This window comes from Culex quinquefasciatus, chromosome 3, assembly GCF_015732765.1.
Source record: "Culex quinquefasciatus strain JHB chromosome 3, VPISU_Cqui_1.0_pri_paternal, whole genome shotgun sequence".
In the NCBI taxonomy this organism is placed as follows: Eukaryota; Metazoa; Arthropoda; class Insecta; order Diptera; family Culicidae; genus Culex; species Culex quinquefasciatus.
The window spans coordinates 171,199,946-171,212,342 of NC_051863.1; the positions used below are offsets into that span (position 1 = coordinate 171,199,946).

Sequence of the window (12,397 nt, forward strand, 5' to 3'; positions counted from 1 at the left end):
ATTTTAGAATTTTAAATTTGAATTTAAATTTTAGAATTTTAAATTTTAGAATTTTAAATTTTAAATTTTAAATTTTAGAATTTTAGAATTTTAAATTTTAGAATTTTAGAATTTTAAATTTTAGAATTTTAAATTTTAGAATTTTAGAATTTTAGAATTTTAAATTTTAAATTTTAAATTTTAGAATTTTAGAATTTTAGAATTTTAAATTTTAAATTTTAAATTTTAAATTTTAAATTTTAGAATTTTAAATTTTAAATTTTAAATTTTAGAATTTTAAATTTTAGAATTTTAAATTTTAAATTTTAAATTTTAGAATTTTAAATTTTAAATTTTAAATTTTAGAATTTTAAATTTTAGAATTTTAAATTTTAAATTTTAGAATTTTAAATTTTAAATTTTAGAATTTTAGAATTTTAGAATTTTAGAATTTTAGAATTTTAGAATTTTAAATTTTAAATTTTAGAATTTTAGAATTTTAAATTTTAAATTTTAAATTTTAAATTTTAAATTTTAAATTTTAAATTTTAAATTTTAAATTTTAGAATTTTAGAATTTTAAATTTTAAATTTTAAATTTTAAATTTTAGAATTTTAAATTTTAAATTTTAGAATTTTAAATTTTAAATTTTAGAATTTTAAATTTTAAATTTTAAATTTTAAATTTTAAATTTTAGAATTTTAAATTTTAAATTTTAAATTTTAAGATTTTAAATTTTAGAATTTTAGAATTTTAGAATTTAAATTTTAAATTTTAAATTTTAGAATTTTAGAATTTTAAAATTTTAAATTTTAGAATTTTAGAATTTTAGAATTTTAGAATTTTAGAATTTTAGAATTTTAAATTTTAAATTTTAGAATTTTAAATTTTAGAATTTTAGAATTTTAAATTTAGAATTTTAAATTTTAGAATTTTAAATTTTAGAATTTTAAATTTTAGAATTTTAGAATTTTAGAATTTTAGAATTTTAGAATTTTAGAATTTTAGAATTTTAAATTTTAGAATTTTAAATTTTAAATTTTAAATTTTAAATTTTAGAATTTAGAATTTTAGAATTTTAAATTTTAAATTTTAGAATTTTAAATTTTAGAATTTTAAATTTAAATTTTAGAATTTTAAATTTTAGATTTTAAATTTTAGAATTTTAAATTTTAAATTTTAAATTTTAGAATTTTAAAATTTTAAATTTTAGAATTTTAAATTTAAATTTTAAATTTTAAATTTTAAATTTAAATTTTAAATTTTAAATTTTAAATTTTAATTTTAGAATTTTAAATTTTAAATTTTAAATTTTAGAATTTAGAATTTTAAATTTTAAATTTTAAATTTTAAGAATTTTAAATTTTAAATTTAAATTTTAAATTTTAAATTTTAAATTTTAGAATTTTAAATTTTAGAATTTTAAATTTTAGAATTTTAAATTTTAAATTTTAGAATTTTAGAATTTTAAATTTTAGAATTTTAAATTTTAGAATTTTAAATTTTAAATTTTAGAATTTTAGAATTTTAGAATTTTAAATTTTAGAATTTTAGAATTTAGAATTTTAAATTTTAGAATTTTAAATTTTAGAATTTTTAATTTTAGAATTTTAAATTTTAAATTTTAGAATTTTAAATTTTAGAATTTTAAATTTTAAATTTTAGAATTTTAAATTTAGAATTTTAGAATTTTAAGAATTTTAGAATTTTAAATTTTAAAGAATTTTAGATTTAAATTTTAGAATTTTAGAATTTTAGAATTTTAAATTTTAAATTTTAGAATTTTAGAATAGATTTTAAATTTTAGAATTTTAGAATTTTAAATTTTAGAATTTTGAAATTTTAGATTTTGAATTTTAGAATTTTAAATTTTAAATTTTAAATTTTAAATTTAAATTTTAAATTTTTAGAATTTTAAATTTTAGAATTTTAGAATTTTAGAATTTTAAATTTTAAATTTTAGAATTTTAAATTTTAAATTTTAAAATTTAAATTTTAAATTTTAGAATTTTAAATTTTAGAATTTTAGAATTTAAATTTTAGAATTTTAGAATTTTAAATTTTAAATTTTAGAATTTTAAATTTTAAATTTTAGAATTTTAGAATTTTAGAATTTTAAATTTTAAATTTTAGAATTTTAGAATTTAAAATTTAAGAATTTAAATTTAAGAATTTAAATTTAAAATTTTAAGAATTTAAAATTTTAAAATTAAATTTAATTTAAGAATTTAAATTTTAGAATTTAAATTTAAATTTAAGAATTAAGAATTTAAGAATTTAAGAATTTAAGAATTTAAGAATTTTAGAATTTTAAATTTTAGAATTTAGAAATTTTAAATTTTAGAATTTTAAATTTTAGAATTTTAAATTTTAAATTTTAAATTTTAGAATTTTAAATTTTAAATTTTAGATTTTAAATTTTAGAATTTTAAATTTAAATTTTAAATTTTAAATTTTAGAATTTTAGAATTTTAAATTTTAGAATTTTAGAATTTTAAATTTTAAATTTTAAATTTTAAATTTTAAATTTAGAATTTAAATTTAGAATTTTAGAATTTAGAATTTAAATTTAAGAATTTAAATTTAAGAATTTAAGAATTTAAATTTAAATTTAAAAATTTAAGAATTTAAATTTAAGAATTTAAAATTTAAATTTAAATTTAAATTTAAGAATTAAGAATTTAAGAATTTAAATTTAAAATTTAAATTTAAATTAAATTTAAAATTTAAGAATTTAAATTTAAATTTAAATTTAAAATTTAAATTTAAATTTAGAATTTAAATTTAAATTTAAATTTAAAAATTTAAGAATTTAGATTTAAATTTAAATTTAAGAATTTAAGAATTTAAATTAAATTTAGAAATTTAAATTTAAAATTTAAGAATTTAAGAATTTAAGAATTAAATTTAAAATTTAAGAATTTAAGATTTAAATTTAAGAATTTAGAATTTAAGAATTTAAATTTAAGAATTTAAATTTTAATTGATTTAAGAATTTAAATTTAAATTTAAAAATTAAAAAATTTAAAATTTAAATTAAAATTTAAAATTTTAAATTTTAGAATTTTAAATTCTAGAATTTAAATTTTAAATTTTAGAATTTTAGAATTTTAAATTTTAAATTTTAAATTTTAAATTTTAAATTTTAAATTTTAAATTTTAAATTTTAAATTTTAAATTTTAGAATTTTAGAATTTTAGAATTTTAGAATTTTAGAATTTTAGAATTTTAAATTTTAGAATTTTAGAATTTTAAATTTTAGAATTTTAAATTTTAGAATTTTAGATTTAAATTTAAGAATTTAAATTAAATTTTAAGTTAAAATTTAAAATTTAAATTTAAAATTTAAGAATTTAAGAATTTAAGAATTTAAGAATTTAAGAATTTAAAATTTAAATTTAAGAATTTAAATTAAGAATTTAAATTTAAATTTAAGAATTTAAGAATTTAAGAATTTAAGAATTTAAGAATTTAAATTTAAATTTAAGAATTTAGAGGTAAATTTAAGAATTTAAGAATTTAAATTTTGAATTTTTTGAATTTTGAATTTTAAATTTTAGAATTTTGAATTTTGAATTTTAATTTTAGAATTTTAAATTTTAGAATTTTAAATTTTAGAATTTTAGAATTTTTAAATTTTAAATTTAAATTTTAGAATTTTAGAATTTTAGAATTTTAGAATTTTAGAATTTTAGAATTTTAGAAATTTTAAATTTTAGAATTTTAAATTTTAAATTTTAAATTTTAAATTTTAAATTTTAAATTTTAAATTTTGAATTTTAGAATTTTAAATTTTAGAATTTTAGAATTTTAAATTTTTAAAATTTTAGAATTTTGAAATTTTAAATTTTAGAATTTTAGAATTTTAATTTTAGAATTTTAGAATTTTAGAATTTTAAATTTTAAATTTTAAATTTTAAATTTTTAAATTTTAAATTTTAAATTTTAAATTTTAGAATTTTAAATTTTAAATTTTAAATTTTAGAATTTTAAATTTTAAATTTTAGAATTTTAAATTTTAAATTTTAAATTTTAGAATTTTAGAATTTTAGAATTTTAGAATTTTAGAATTTTAGAATTTTAGAATTTTAGAATTTTAGAATTTTAAATTTAGAATTTTAAATTTTAGAATTTTGAATTTTAGAATTTTAATTTTAAATTTTAGAATTTTAGAATTTTAGAATTTTAGAATTTTAGAATTTTAAATTTTAAATTTTAGAATTTTAGAATTTTAGAATTTTAGAATTTTAGAATTTTTAAATTTTAGAATTTTGAAATTTTAAATTTTAAATTTTAGAATTTTAAGATTTTAAATTTTAGAATTTTAAATTTTAAATTTTAGAATTTTAGAATTTTAAATTTTAGAATTTTAGAATTTTTAGAATTTTTAGAATTTTAGAATTTTAAATTTTAAATTTTAGAATTTTAGAATTTTAAATTTTAGAATTTTAGAATTTAGAATTTTAAATTTTAGAATTTTAAATTTTAGAATTTTAAATTTTAAATTTTAGAATTTTAAATTTTAAATTTTAAAATTTTAGAATTTTAGAATTTTAGAATTTTAATTTTAAATTTTAGAATTTTAGAATTTTAGAATTTTAGAATTTTAGAATTTAGAATTTTAAATTTTAGAATTTTAGAATTTAGAATTTTAAATTTTAAATTTTAGAATTTTAAATTTTAGAGAATTTTAGAATTTTAGAATTTTAGAATTTTAAATTTTAAATTTTAGAATTTTAGAATTTTAGAATTTTAAATTTTAAATTTTAGAATTTTAAATTTTAAATTTTAAATTTTAGAATTTTAGAATTTTAAATTTTAAATTTTAGAATTTTAAATTTAGAATTTTAGAATTTTAAATTTTAGAATTTTTAATTTAAAATTTTAAATTTTAGAATTTTAGAATTTTAGATTTTAGAATTTTAGATTTTAAATTTTAAATTTTAAATTTTAAATTTAAATTTTAGAATTTTAGAATTTTTAAATTTTAAATTTAGAATTTTAAATTTTAAATTTTAAATTTTTAAATTTTAAATTTTAGAATTTTAGAATTTTAAATTTTGAATTTTAGAAGAATTTTAAATTTTAGAATTTTAGAATTTTAAATTTTAGAATTTTAAATTTTAAATTTTAGAATTTTAGAATTTTAGAATTTTAGAATTTTAGAATTTTAAATTTTAAATTTTAGAATTTTAGAATTTTAGAATTTTAGAATTTTAGAATTTTAGAATTTTAGAATTTTAGAATTTTAAATTTTAAATTTTAGAATTTTAGAATTTTAAATTTTAGAATTTTAGAATTTAGAATTTTAAATTTTAGAATTTTAAATTTTAAATTTTAGAATTTTAGAATTTTAAATTTTAAATTTTAGAATTTTAGAATTTAGAATTTAGAATTTTAGAATTTTAGAATTTTAGAATTTTAGAATTTTAGAATTTTAAATTTTAAAATTTTAGTTTAAAGATTTTAGAATTTTAAATTTTAGAATTTTAAATTTTAGAATTTTAGAATTTTAAATTTTAGAATTTTAAATTTTAAATTTTAAATTTTAGAATTTTAGAATTTTAGAATTTTAGAATTTTAGAATTTTAGAATTTTAAATTTTAAATTTTAGAATTTTAGAATTTAATTTTAGAATTTGAATTTAGAGAATTTTAGAATTTTAGAATTTTAAATTTTAGAATTTTAGAATTTTAGAATTTTAAAATTTTAGAATTTTAGAATTTTAAATTTTAAATTTTAAATTTTAGAATTTTAGAATTTTAGAATTTAGAATTTTAGAATTTAGAATTTTAGAATTTTAAATTTTAGAATTTTAAATTTTAGAATTTTAGAATTTTAGAATTTTAGAATTTTAGAATTTTAAGATTTTAAATTAGAATTTGAATTTTAGAATTTTAAATTTTAAATTTTAAATTTTAGAATTTTAAATTTTAGAATTTTAGAATTTTAAATTTTAGAATTTTAAATTTAAATTTTAGAATTTTAAATTTTTAAAATTTAGAATTTAGAATTTAAATTTTAGAATTTAGAATTTTAGAATTTTAAATTTTAAATTTTAAATTTTAGAATTTTAAATTTTAAATTTTAAATTTTAAATTTTAAATTTTAGAATTTTAGAATTTTAGAATTTTAAATTTTAGAATTTTTTAAATTTTAGAATTTTAAATTTTAGAATTTTAGAATTTTAAATTTTAGAATTTTAAATTTTAGAATTTAGAAATTTAGAATTTTAGAATTTTAGAATTTTAGAATTTTAAATTTTAGAATTTTAAATTTTGAATTTTAGAATTTTAGAATTTTAGAATTTTAGAATTTTAGAATTTTAAATTTTAGAATTTTAAATTTTAGAATTTTAAATTTTAGAATTTTAGAATTTTAGAATTCAAATTTTAAATTTTAAATTTTAGAATTTTAGAATTTTAGAATTTTAAATTTTAAATTTTAAATTTTAGAATTTAGAATTTTAAATTTAGATTTTAAATTTTAAATTTTAAATTTTAAATTTTAGAATTTTGAATTTTAAATTTTAGAATTTAAATTTTAAATTTTAGAATTTTAAATTTTAAATTTTAAATTTTAGAATTTTAGAATTTTAGAATTTTAGAATTTTAGAATTTTAAATTTTAGAATTTTAGAATTTTAAATTTTAAATTTTAAATTTTAAATTTTAAATTTTAGAATTTTAGAATTTTAGAATTTTAGAATTTTAAATTTTAAAATTTTAGAATTTTAGAATTTTAAATTTTAAATTTTAAATTTTAAATTTTAGAATTTTAGAATTTTAGAATTTTAAATTTTAAATTTTAAAATTTTAGAATTTTAGAATTTTAAAATTTAGAATTTTAGAATTTAAATTTAAATTTAAATTTAAATTAGAATTTAAGAATTTTAGAATTTTAGTTTAAGATTTAAAATTTAAATTTTAAATTTAAGAATTTAAGAATTTAAGAATTTAAAATTTAAAATTTAAGAATTTAAGAATTTAAAAAATTTTAGAATTTTAGAATTTTAGAATTTTAGAAATTTAAATTTTAAATTTAAATTTTAGAATTTTAGAATTTTAAATTTTAGAATTTGAAATTTAAAATTTAGAATTTTAGAATTTTAAATTTTAAATTTAGAATTTTAATTTTAAATTTTAAATTTTGAATTTAGAATTTTAGAATTTTAGAGATTTAAATTCAAATTTAGAATTTAGAATTTTAGAATTTAAAATTTAAAATTTAAGAATTTAAATTTAAGAATTAAATTTAAATTTAAATTTAAATTTAAATTTAAGATAAGAATTTAAATTTAAATTTAAAATTTAAATTTAAATTTAAATTTAAAATTTAAGAATTTAAGAATTTAAGAATTTAAATTTAAGAATTTAAAATTTAAATTTAAGAATTTAAATTTAAATTTAAATTTAAATTTAGAATTTAAGAATTTAAATTTAAATTTAAATTTAAGAATTTAAGAATTAAAATTTAAGAATTTAAGAATTTAGAATTTAAATTTAAAATTTAAATTTAAAATTTAAGAATTTAAATTAAAATTTAAATTTAAATTTAAATTTAAATTTAAGAATTTAAGAATTTAAGAATTTAAATTTAAGAATTTAAAATTTAAAATTTAAATTTAAGAATTTAAAATTTAAATTTAAATTTAAGAATTTAAAATTTAAATTTAAGAATTTAAGAATTAAAAATTTAAAATTTAAAATTAAAGAATTTTAAAATTTTAAATTTTAAATTTTAGAATTCTAAATTCTAAATTTTAAATTTTAGAATTTTAAATTTTAGAATTTTAGAATTTTAAATTTTAGATTTTAAATTTTAAATTTTAGAATTTTAGAATTTTAAATTTTAGAATTTTAAATTTTAGAATTTTAAATTTTAAATTTTAGATTTTAAATTTTAAATTTTAAATTTAAATTTTAAATTTTAGAATTTTAAATTTTAGAATTTTAAATTTTAAATTTAAGAATTTAAATTTAAAAATTTAAGAATTTAAAATTTAAGAATTTAAGAATTTAAGAATTTAAGAATTTAAGAATTTAAGAATTTAAATTTAAGAATTTAAGAATTTAAGAATTTAAGAATTTAAGAATTTAAGAATTTAAGAATTTAAGAATTTAAGAATTTAAGAATTTAAGAATTTAAGAATTTAAGAATTTAAGAATTTAAGAATTTAAGAATTTTTGAATTTTTGAATTTTTGATTTTTGAATTTTGAATTTTGAATTTTGAATTTTAGAATTTTAGAATTTTAGAATTTTAGAATTTTAGAATTTTAGAATTTTAGAATTTTAGAATTTTAAATTTTAGAATTTTAGAATTTTAGAATTTTAGAATTTTAGAATTTTAGAATTTAAGAATTTAAGAATTTAAGAATTTAAGAATTTTAGAATTTTAGAATTTTAGAATTTTAGAATTTTAGAATTTTAGAATTTAAGAATTTAAGAATTTAAGAATTTAAGAATTTTAGAATTTATAAGCTTAAGGATACTAGCATCATTTAAGATTTGAGATTTTTTTTTCTATATTGTTTTGAATTTGATGTTTTTTATTTTTTAAATTTAGATTTTTTTTAAATCTTCAAATTTTTGGTATTTAGAATTTCAGATTGCTAAAATTTTGAATTTCGAAATTTCAGATTTTTTAAATTACGATTTTAGAAATTTTGAAAAAAATAATACTGATTTTGATTTTTTTTGTTATTATAAAAACTAAGAAAAAAATTTGTTTTCGAATTTTTGAATTTCTGAAGTTTTGAATTAGGAATGTTCTGATCTTTTTATTTTCGCCAAGGATGTTTAAATTTAGAAAAAAAAAATATTTCTACCGATTAAATTCCATTCCAAAATTCGAAAGTGGAGGCCAGCTTCTGTGACATCCAATCAAGCTCATATTTGGCGCCCACCAGAACAAGCCCCAATAATAGTTTTTGTTACACATTCTTATGTCTATATCTTAGGGAAAAGTTTGTTATATATGATTTACAAAATTAAGAATTGAATAAATCCAGTATAAAATTAAAAATAAATCAGATTAAAAATCATTACTCATCATCATTACATCATAACATATAAAAAATTATTTCTACATAATCTTTATCTTCATTTTTCGACGTTTCGTACTAAGAAAATACAAACAAACATTTTCAAAATTGCCATCCGCGCGAAATCATCAAACTAAACTAAGATAAAATGTCAGAATCGTCAAAATATGACATAGGACAATTATGCGTAGAACGGCAGTACAGGCACATACACAGGTCTAATATGTCATACAGGTATCGAAAGACGCGAAATTTCGTCGAAAAGATTTTCACTGTATTACAATTTTCAATGTCAAATACTCAAATCTCCATATATTGTATTCTTACTTGTTTGGGATGGTCATCAATAATTGTAAAATAAATAAAAACGCACAATGTTGTATTTTTTACGTTTCTAGCATTTTTAATAATTTTTCAGTTTTGAAAGACATTATTTACAGTACCAACGTAAAACAGTCGCGCAAATAGTGTGTGTTTTTTGTGTGTTTTTGTGTGAATCGGGACAAAAATGAGTGTGGGTTCTGTGTTTGTTTGTTTGTTTGTTTCTGGTGGCTTGCATGGGAAGAGGGAGCTTGTTTTGTTTGTTTGTTGTTGTTTTTGTTTTAAAGGTAAGGAGCGTTTTTCAATAAATCAAGTTTATGATTAATAGAGCTAAGTTTGCAGCGACCTCCCCCGCACCTCCGAGGAGGGGGCCACTTTTGTTAGAAGTAAGGTTTGTAAGGTCTCATCATTTGGCCGTCCCCGTCTGGGCGTCCTTCTTGGCGTTGACCAGATCGACGAGCTCCTTGACGCGCCGCAGGCACTCCTTCTTCGTCCGGTTCGGGATGCACTCCGCTATCCGGTCCCAGCGGTCCGGCGTGGAGATCGGGTACGTCTTGATGGCCTGCTCGAGCAGCGCCTGCTCGTCCTTGCTCCACACCTTGTTCTCCTTGTCCTTTTTGTCCTTCTTGGGGGGGACGGAGCCTTCCTTGGCGGCGCCGGTTGGGGTGGGCGCTGGCGTCGGTTCCTTTGCGGCTGGTGTGTTCTCCTTTTCCTCGGCGGCGGCTTCGTGGGCGGTCGCGGCGGTGCCGTTTTGTTTGGGGGGTTCTGGCTGGGCAACACCGTTTATGGTTGGTTTGGCCGCGGGGGCGGCTTCGTCTTCCTTGGTGCTGATTTCGGGCTTGTCGACGACCTTCAGGTCCTTGCGGGTCTTTTCGAACGACTCGTACGCCTGCTGGTTAACCGCAGTTTTGAGATCACTCTTGGTGAAGTCACTGCTCTGCAGTTCCTTGGCCTTGTTCAGGATATCCTTGGCGTAGAACTTCATGTCGCCGAGGCCGGTGCCGTGCTGGTTGAGATAGTTGGCAATGACATCCCAGCGGGAGATGGTTCCCGCGGGGAACAGATTAACGGCCTTGATGAGCAGCTGCACGTTGTCGTGGTTCCAGAGGGCTTTGCGGTTGACCACCTTTAGGCCGGTGTTGTTCGGGATTGTGGCCTGGCTGGTTTGGGACGTCTTTGCCTTACGTTCATCGTCCAGTTTGGACTCGAGAGAATCAAGGGCTTTCAGGAAGGCGGTACGACCTCCTGCGGCAAGTTCTTTGTTGAATTCTTGCAGTTCGAGAACCTTCATCGATTCGCAGAGCTTTTCCACTCCCTCCAGATGCTTGAGCCGTTCGCTTTCGTCGTTGATGAAGTAGTCCTTGGCCTTGGCCGCGTCCCGCAGGGATTTGCGTTCCTTTTTGAGCGCTCGCTTCATGCGTTCCTTTTCGATTTGGATGTTTTCGATGCGCTTCTGTTCCGCTTCGGCGGCCTTCTGTTTGGCTAGAGCTGCTTCCTTGGCGATACGATCCTCTTCGGCCTTCTGGGCCTGGTACGCGTCCTGCTTTGCACGTTTGGCCGCAAGCTTGCGATCCTTGTCCTCCTTCTTGAAGCGCACCACGCGGGGGTCATTGTTGTAGGCCAAATCTACCAGCGCGCGAATACGAGCCGATTCTTCCTTCTTTCGTTGCAACCTAATAGCTTTGTTCTGCTTCTCGATCCACCGACGCTCGTCCCGATCCTGGCCCTTATCCTTGTCCTCCTCGTCCAGATAGCTGAACTCACGCCAGCTGCTAAAATTGTACCAATAGTCGTAAAACTCCTCGACCTTGGCCCGCTCCGTATTGTCATTCCCCAGCAGCGGTGCCTTCTTCCGCGAGTCACTCCAACGGGCGTTCCGCTTGAACACATCCGACAGCGACTTGAAGAAGTCCTTCTTGACCTCGTTCTGCGACGGCAACGTATCGTCAAACTCGGGATCAACCGAATCGAACGCCCGCCGATTCTTGAGCGTTCCCAGCGTCTCATAGGCCATCGTAATACAGTGGAAGTAATCATCGTCCTGCTTCACGTCCTCGCCCTTGCCTTTCCGCTTGTCCGGGTGATGCTTGAGGACAATCTTACGGTACGCCCGCTTAATGTCATCCTCGGTGGCCACGAACCTGTGCCAACAAAAATTAAAATTAATACCCCTCTAAAAGGCGCCTGCCCAAACAAAACTGACCTCATCTTCTTCAACCCGAGCACCGCGTAATGGTCCTGGTTCTTCCAGTCCTTCGGGTCCAGGCTCTTCAAGTACTCCACGTCCAGCTCGAACAGCTTGTCGAACACGACGCCCGGCGCCGGCTGCTCATCCTCCGGCGTGCCCGCCTTCCCGCCCTTCTGCGGATCCTTCGGCACCGGCGTCGGCAACAGCCCGGCCGCCTCCAGCTCCGTCTTGGTGGGCGGACACTTGGGCTCGATTGGCTTCGTGTCCGCCAGGTACGGCAAGCACTCCCACACGTCACCGCCGCGCTTCACCCGACGGATGTCGTACCTGGTGCGCAGCGCCACCGTCGTGCATCGCTTCCCCGTGGCCATCGTTCCGGAAGTAACAAGACCGCTCACCTTCCCAAAAAAACGCTCGTTCTTTATGTAACAGGCGTGCGCGCGCGAGAAACGCTCTAGCTTTTCACTCGCTTTGTCCTCCTCCTGCTGCTGCAGCTGCCGCGGCGGACACTCGTCAAAGTGCCACAAAAGTAACCTAACCTCAAACACGTGCCAACATCGGGGGGGAGTGAGATCTGCTCAACCTTCAACCGCGGCTAAATCCGTCCAAATCCGCGCCGACCACGTGTGTACCGTACTGTCGACGGTGGGGCAGCTACCCGGGGACCGGTTCCGTCCGAATCTACCTCCGAAATTTTACGCAATCCGTGCGGAATTTGGATTTTCTTCCTCGCCACCGATTTGTGCACACAGAACCTTTTTCAGCTCCACTTTTGTCACTTTTGACGTCTCTCGCGAGCGCACTCGTTTTGGCGTGTTGCCAACGCGAAAAGTGAAAAATTTTCCTCGCCGCCGTGACAGAATCA

At 20.2% G+C, this 12,397-nt stretch overlaps 2 protein-coding genes across 2 annotated transcripts in view; both read right to left on the reverse strand.

Moving 5' to 3' along the window:
• LOC119769453 (integrator complex subunit 14) overlaps nucleotides 1–12,397 on the reverse strand; it is a 29,949-nt gene that overhangs the window by 11,424 nt on the left and 6,128 nt on the right. The window lies entirely within an intron of this gene.
• LOC6044088 (dnaJ homolog subfamily C member 2) lies at nucleotides 9,641–12,381 on the reverse strand. The gene is made up of 2 exons (XM_001861596.2): nucleotides 11,548–12,381; nucleotides 9,641–11,485 (listed from the first exon to the last, which is right to left on the reverse strand). Exons 1-2 carry the CDS (start codon nucleotides 11,901–11,903, stop codon nucleotides 9,751–9,753), a joined length of 2,091 nt encoding a protein of 696 aa, XP_001861631.1. The 5' UTR covers nucleotides 11,904–12,381; the 3' UTR covers nucleotides 9,641–9,750.

Excerpts from the sequence above, each read along its gene's own strand:
- LOC6044088 (XM_001861596.2), bottom strand. The coding sequence starts at position 11,903 with ATGGCCACGGGGAAGCGATGCACGACGGTGGCGCTGCGCACCAGGTAC. Across the intron at positions 11,486-11,547 it reads CTCGGGTTGAAGAAGATGAG|GTTCGTGGCCACCGAGGATG; the intron begins GTCAGTTTTGTT and ends TTGTTGGCACAG.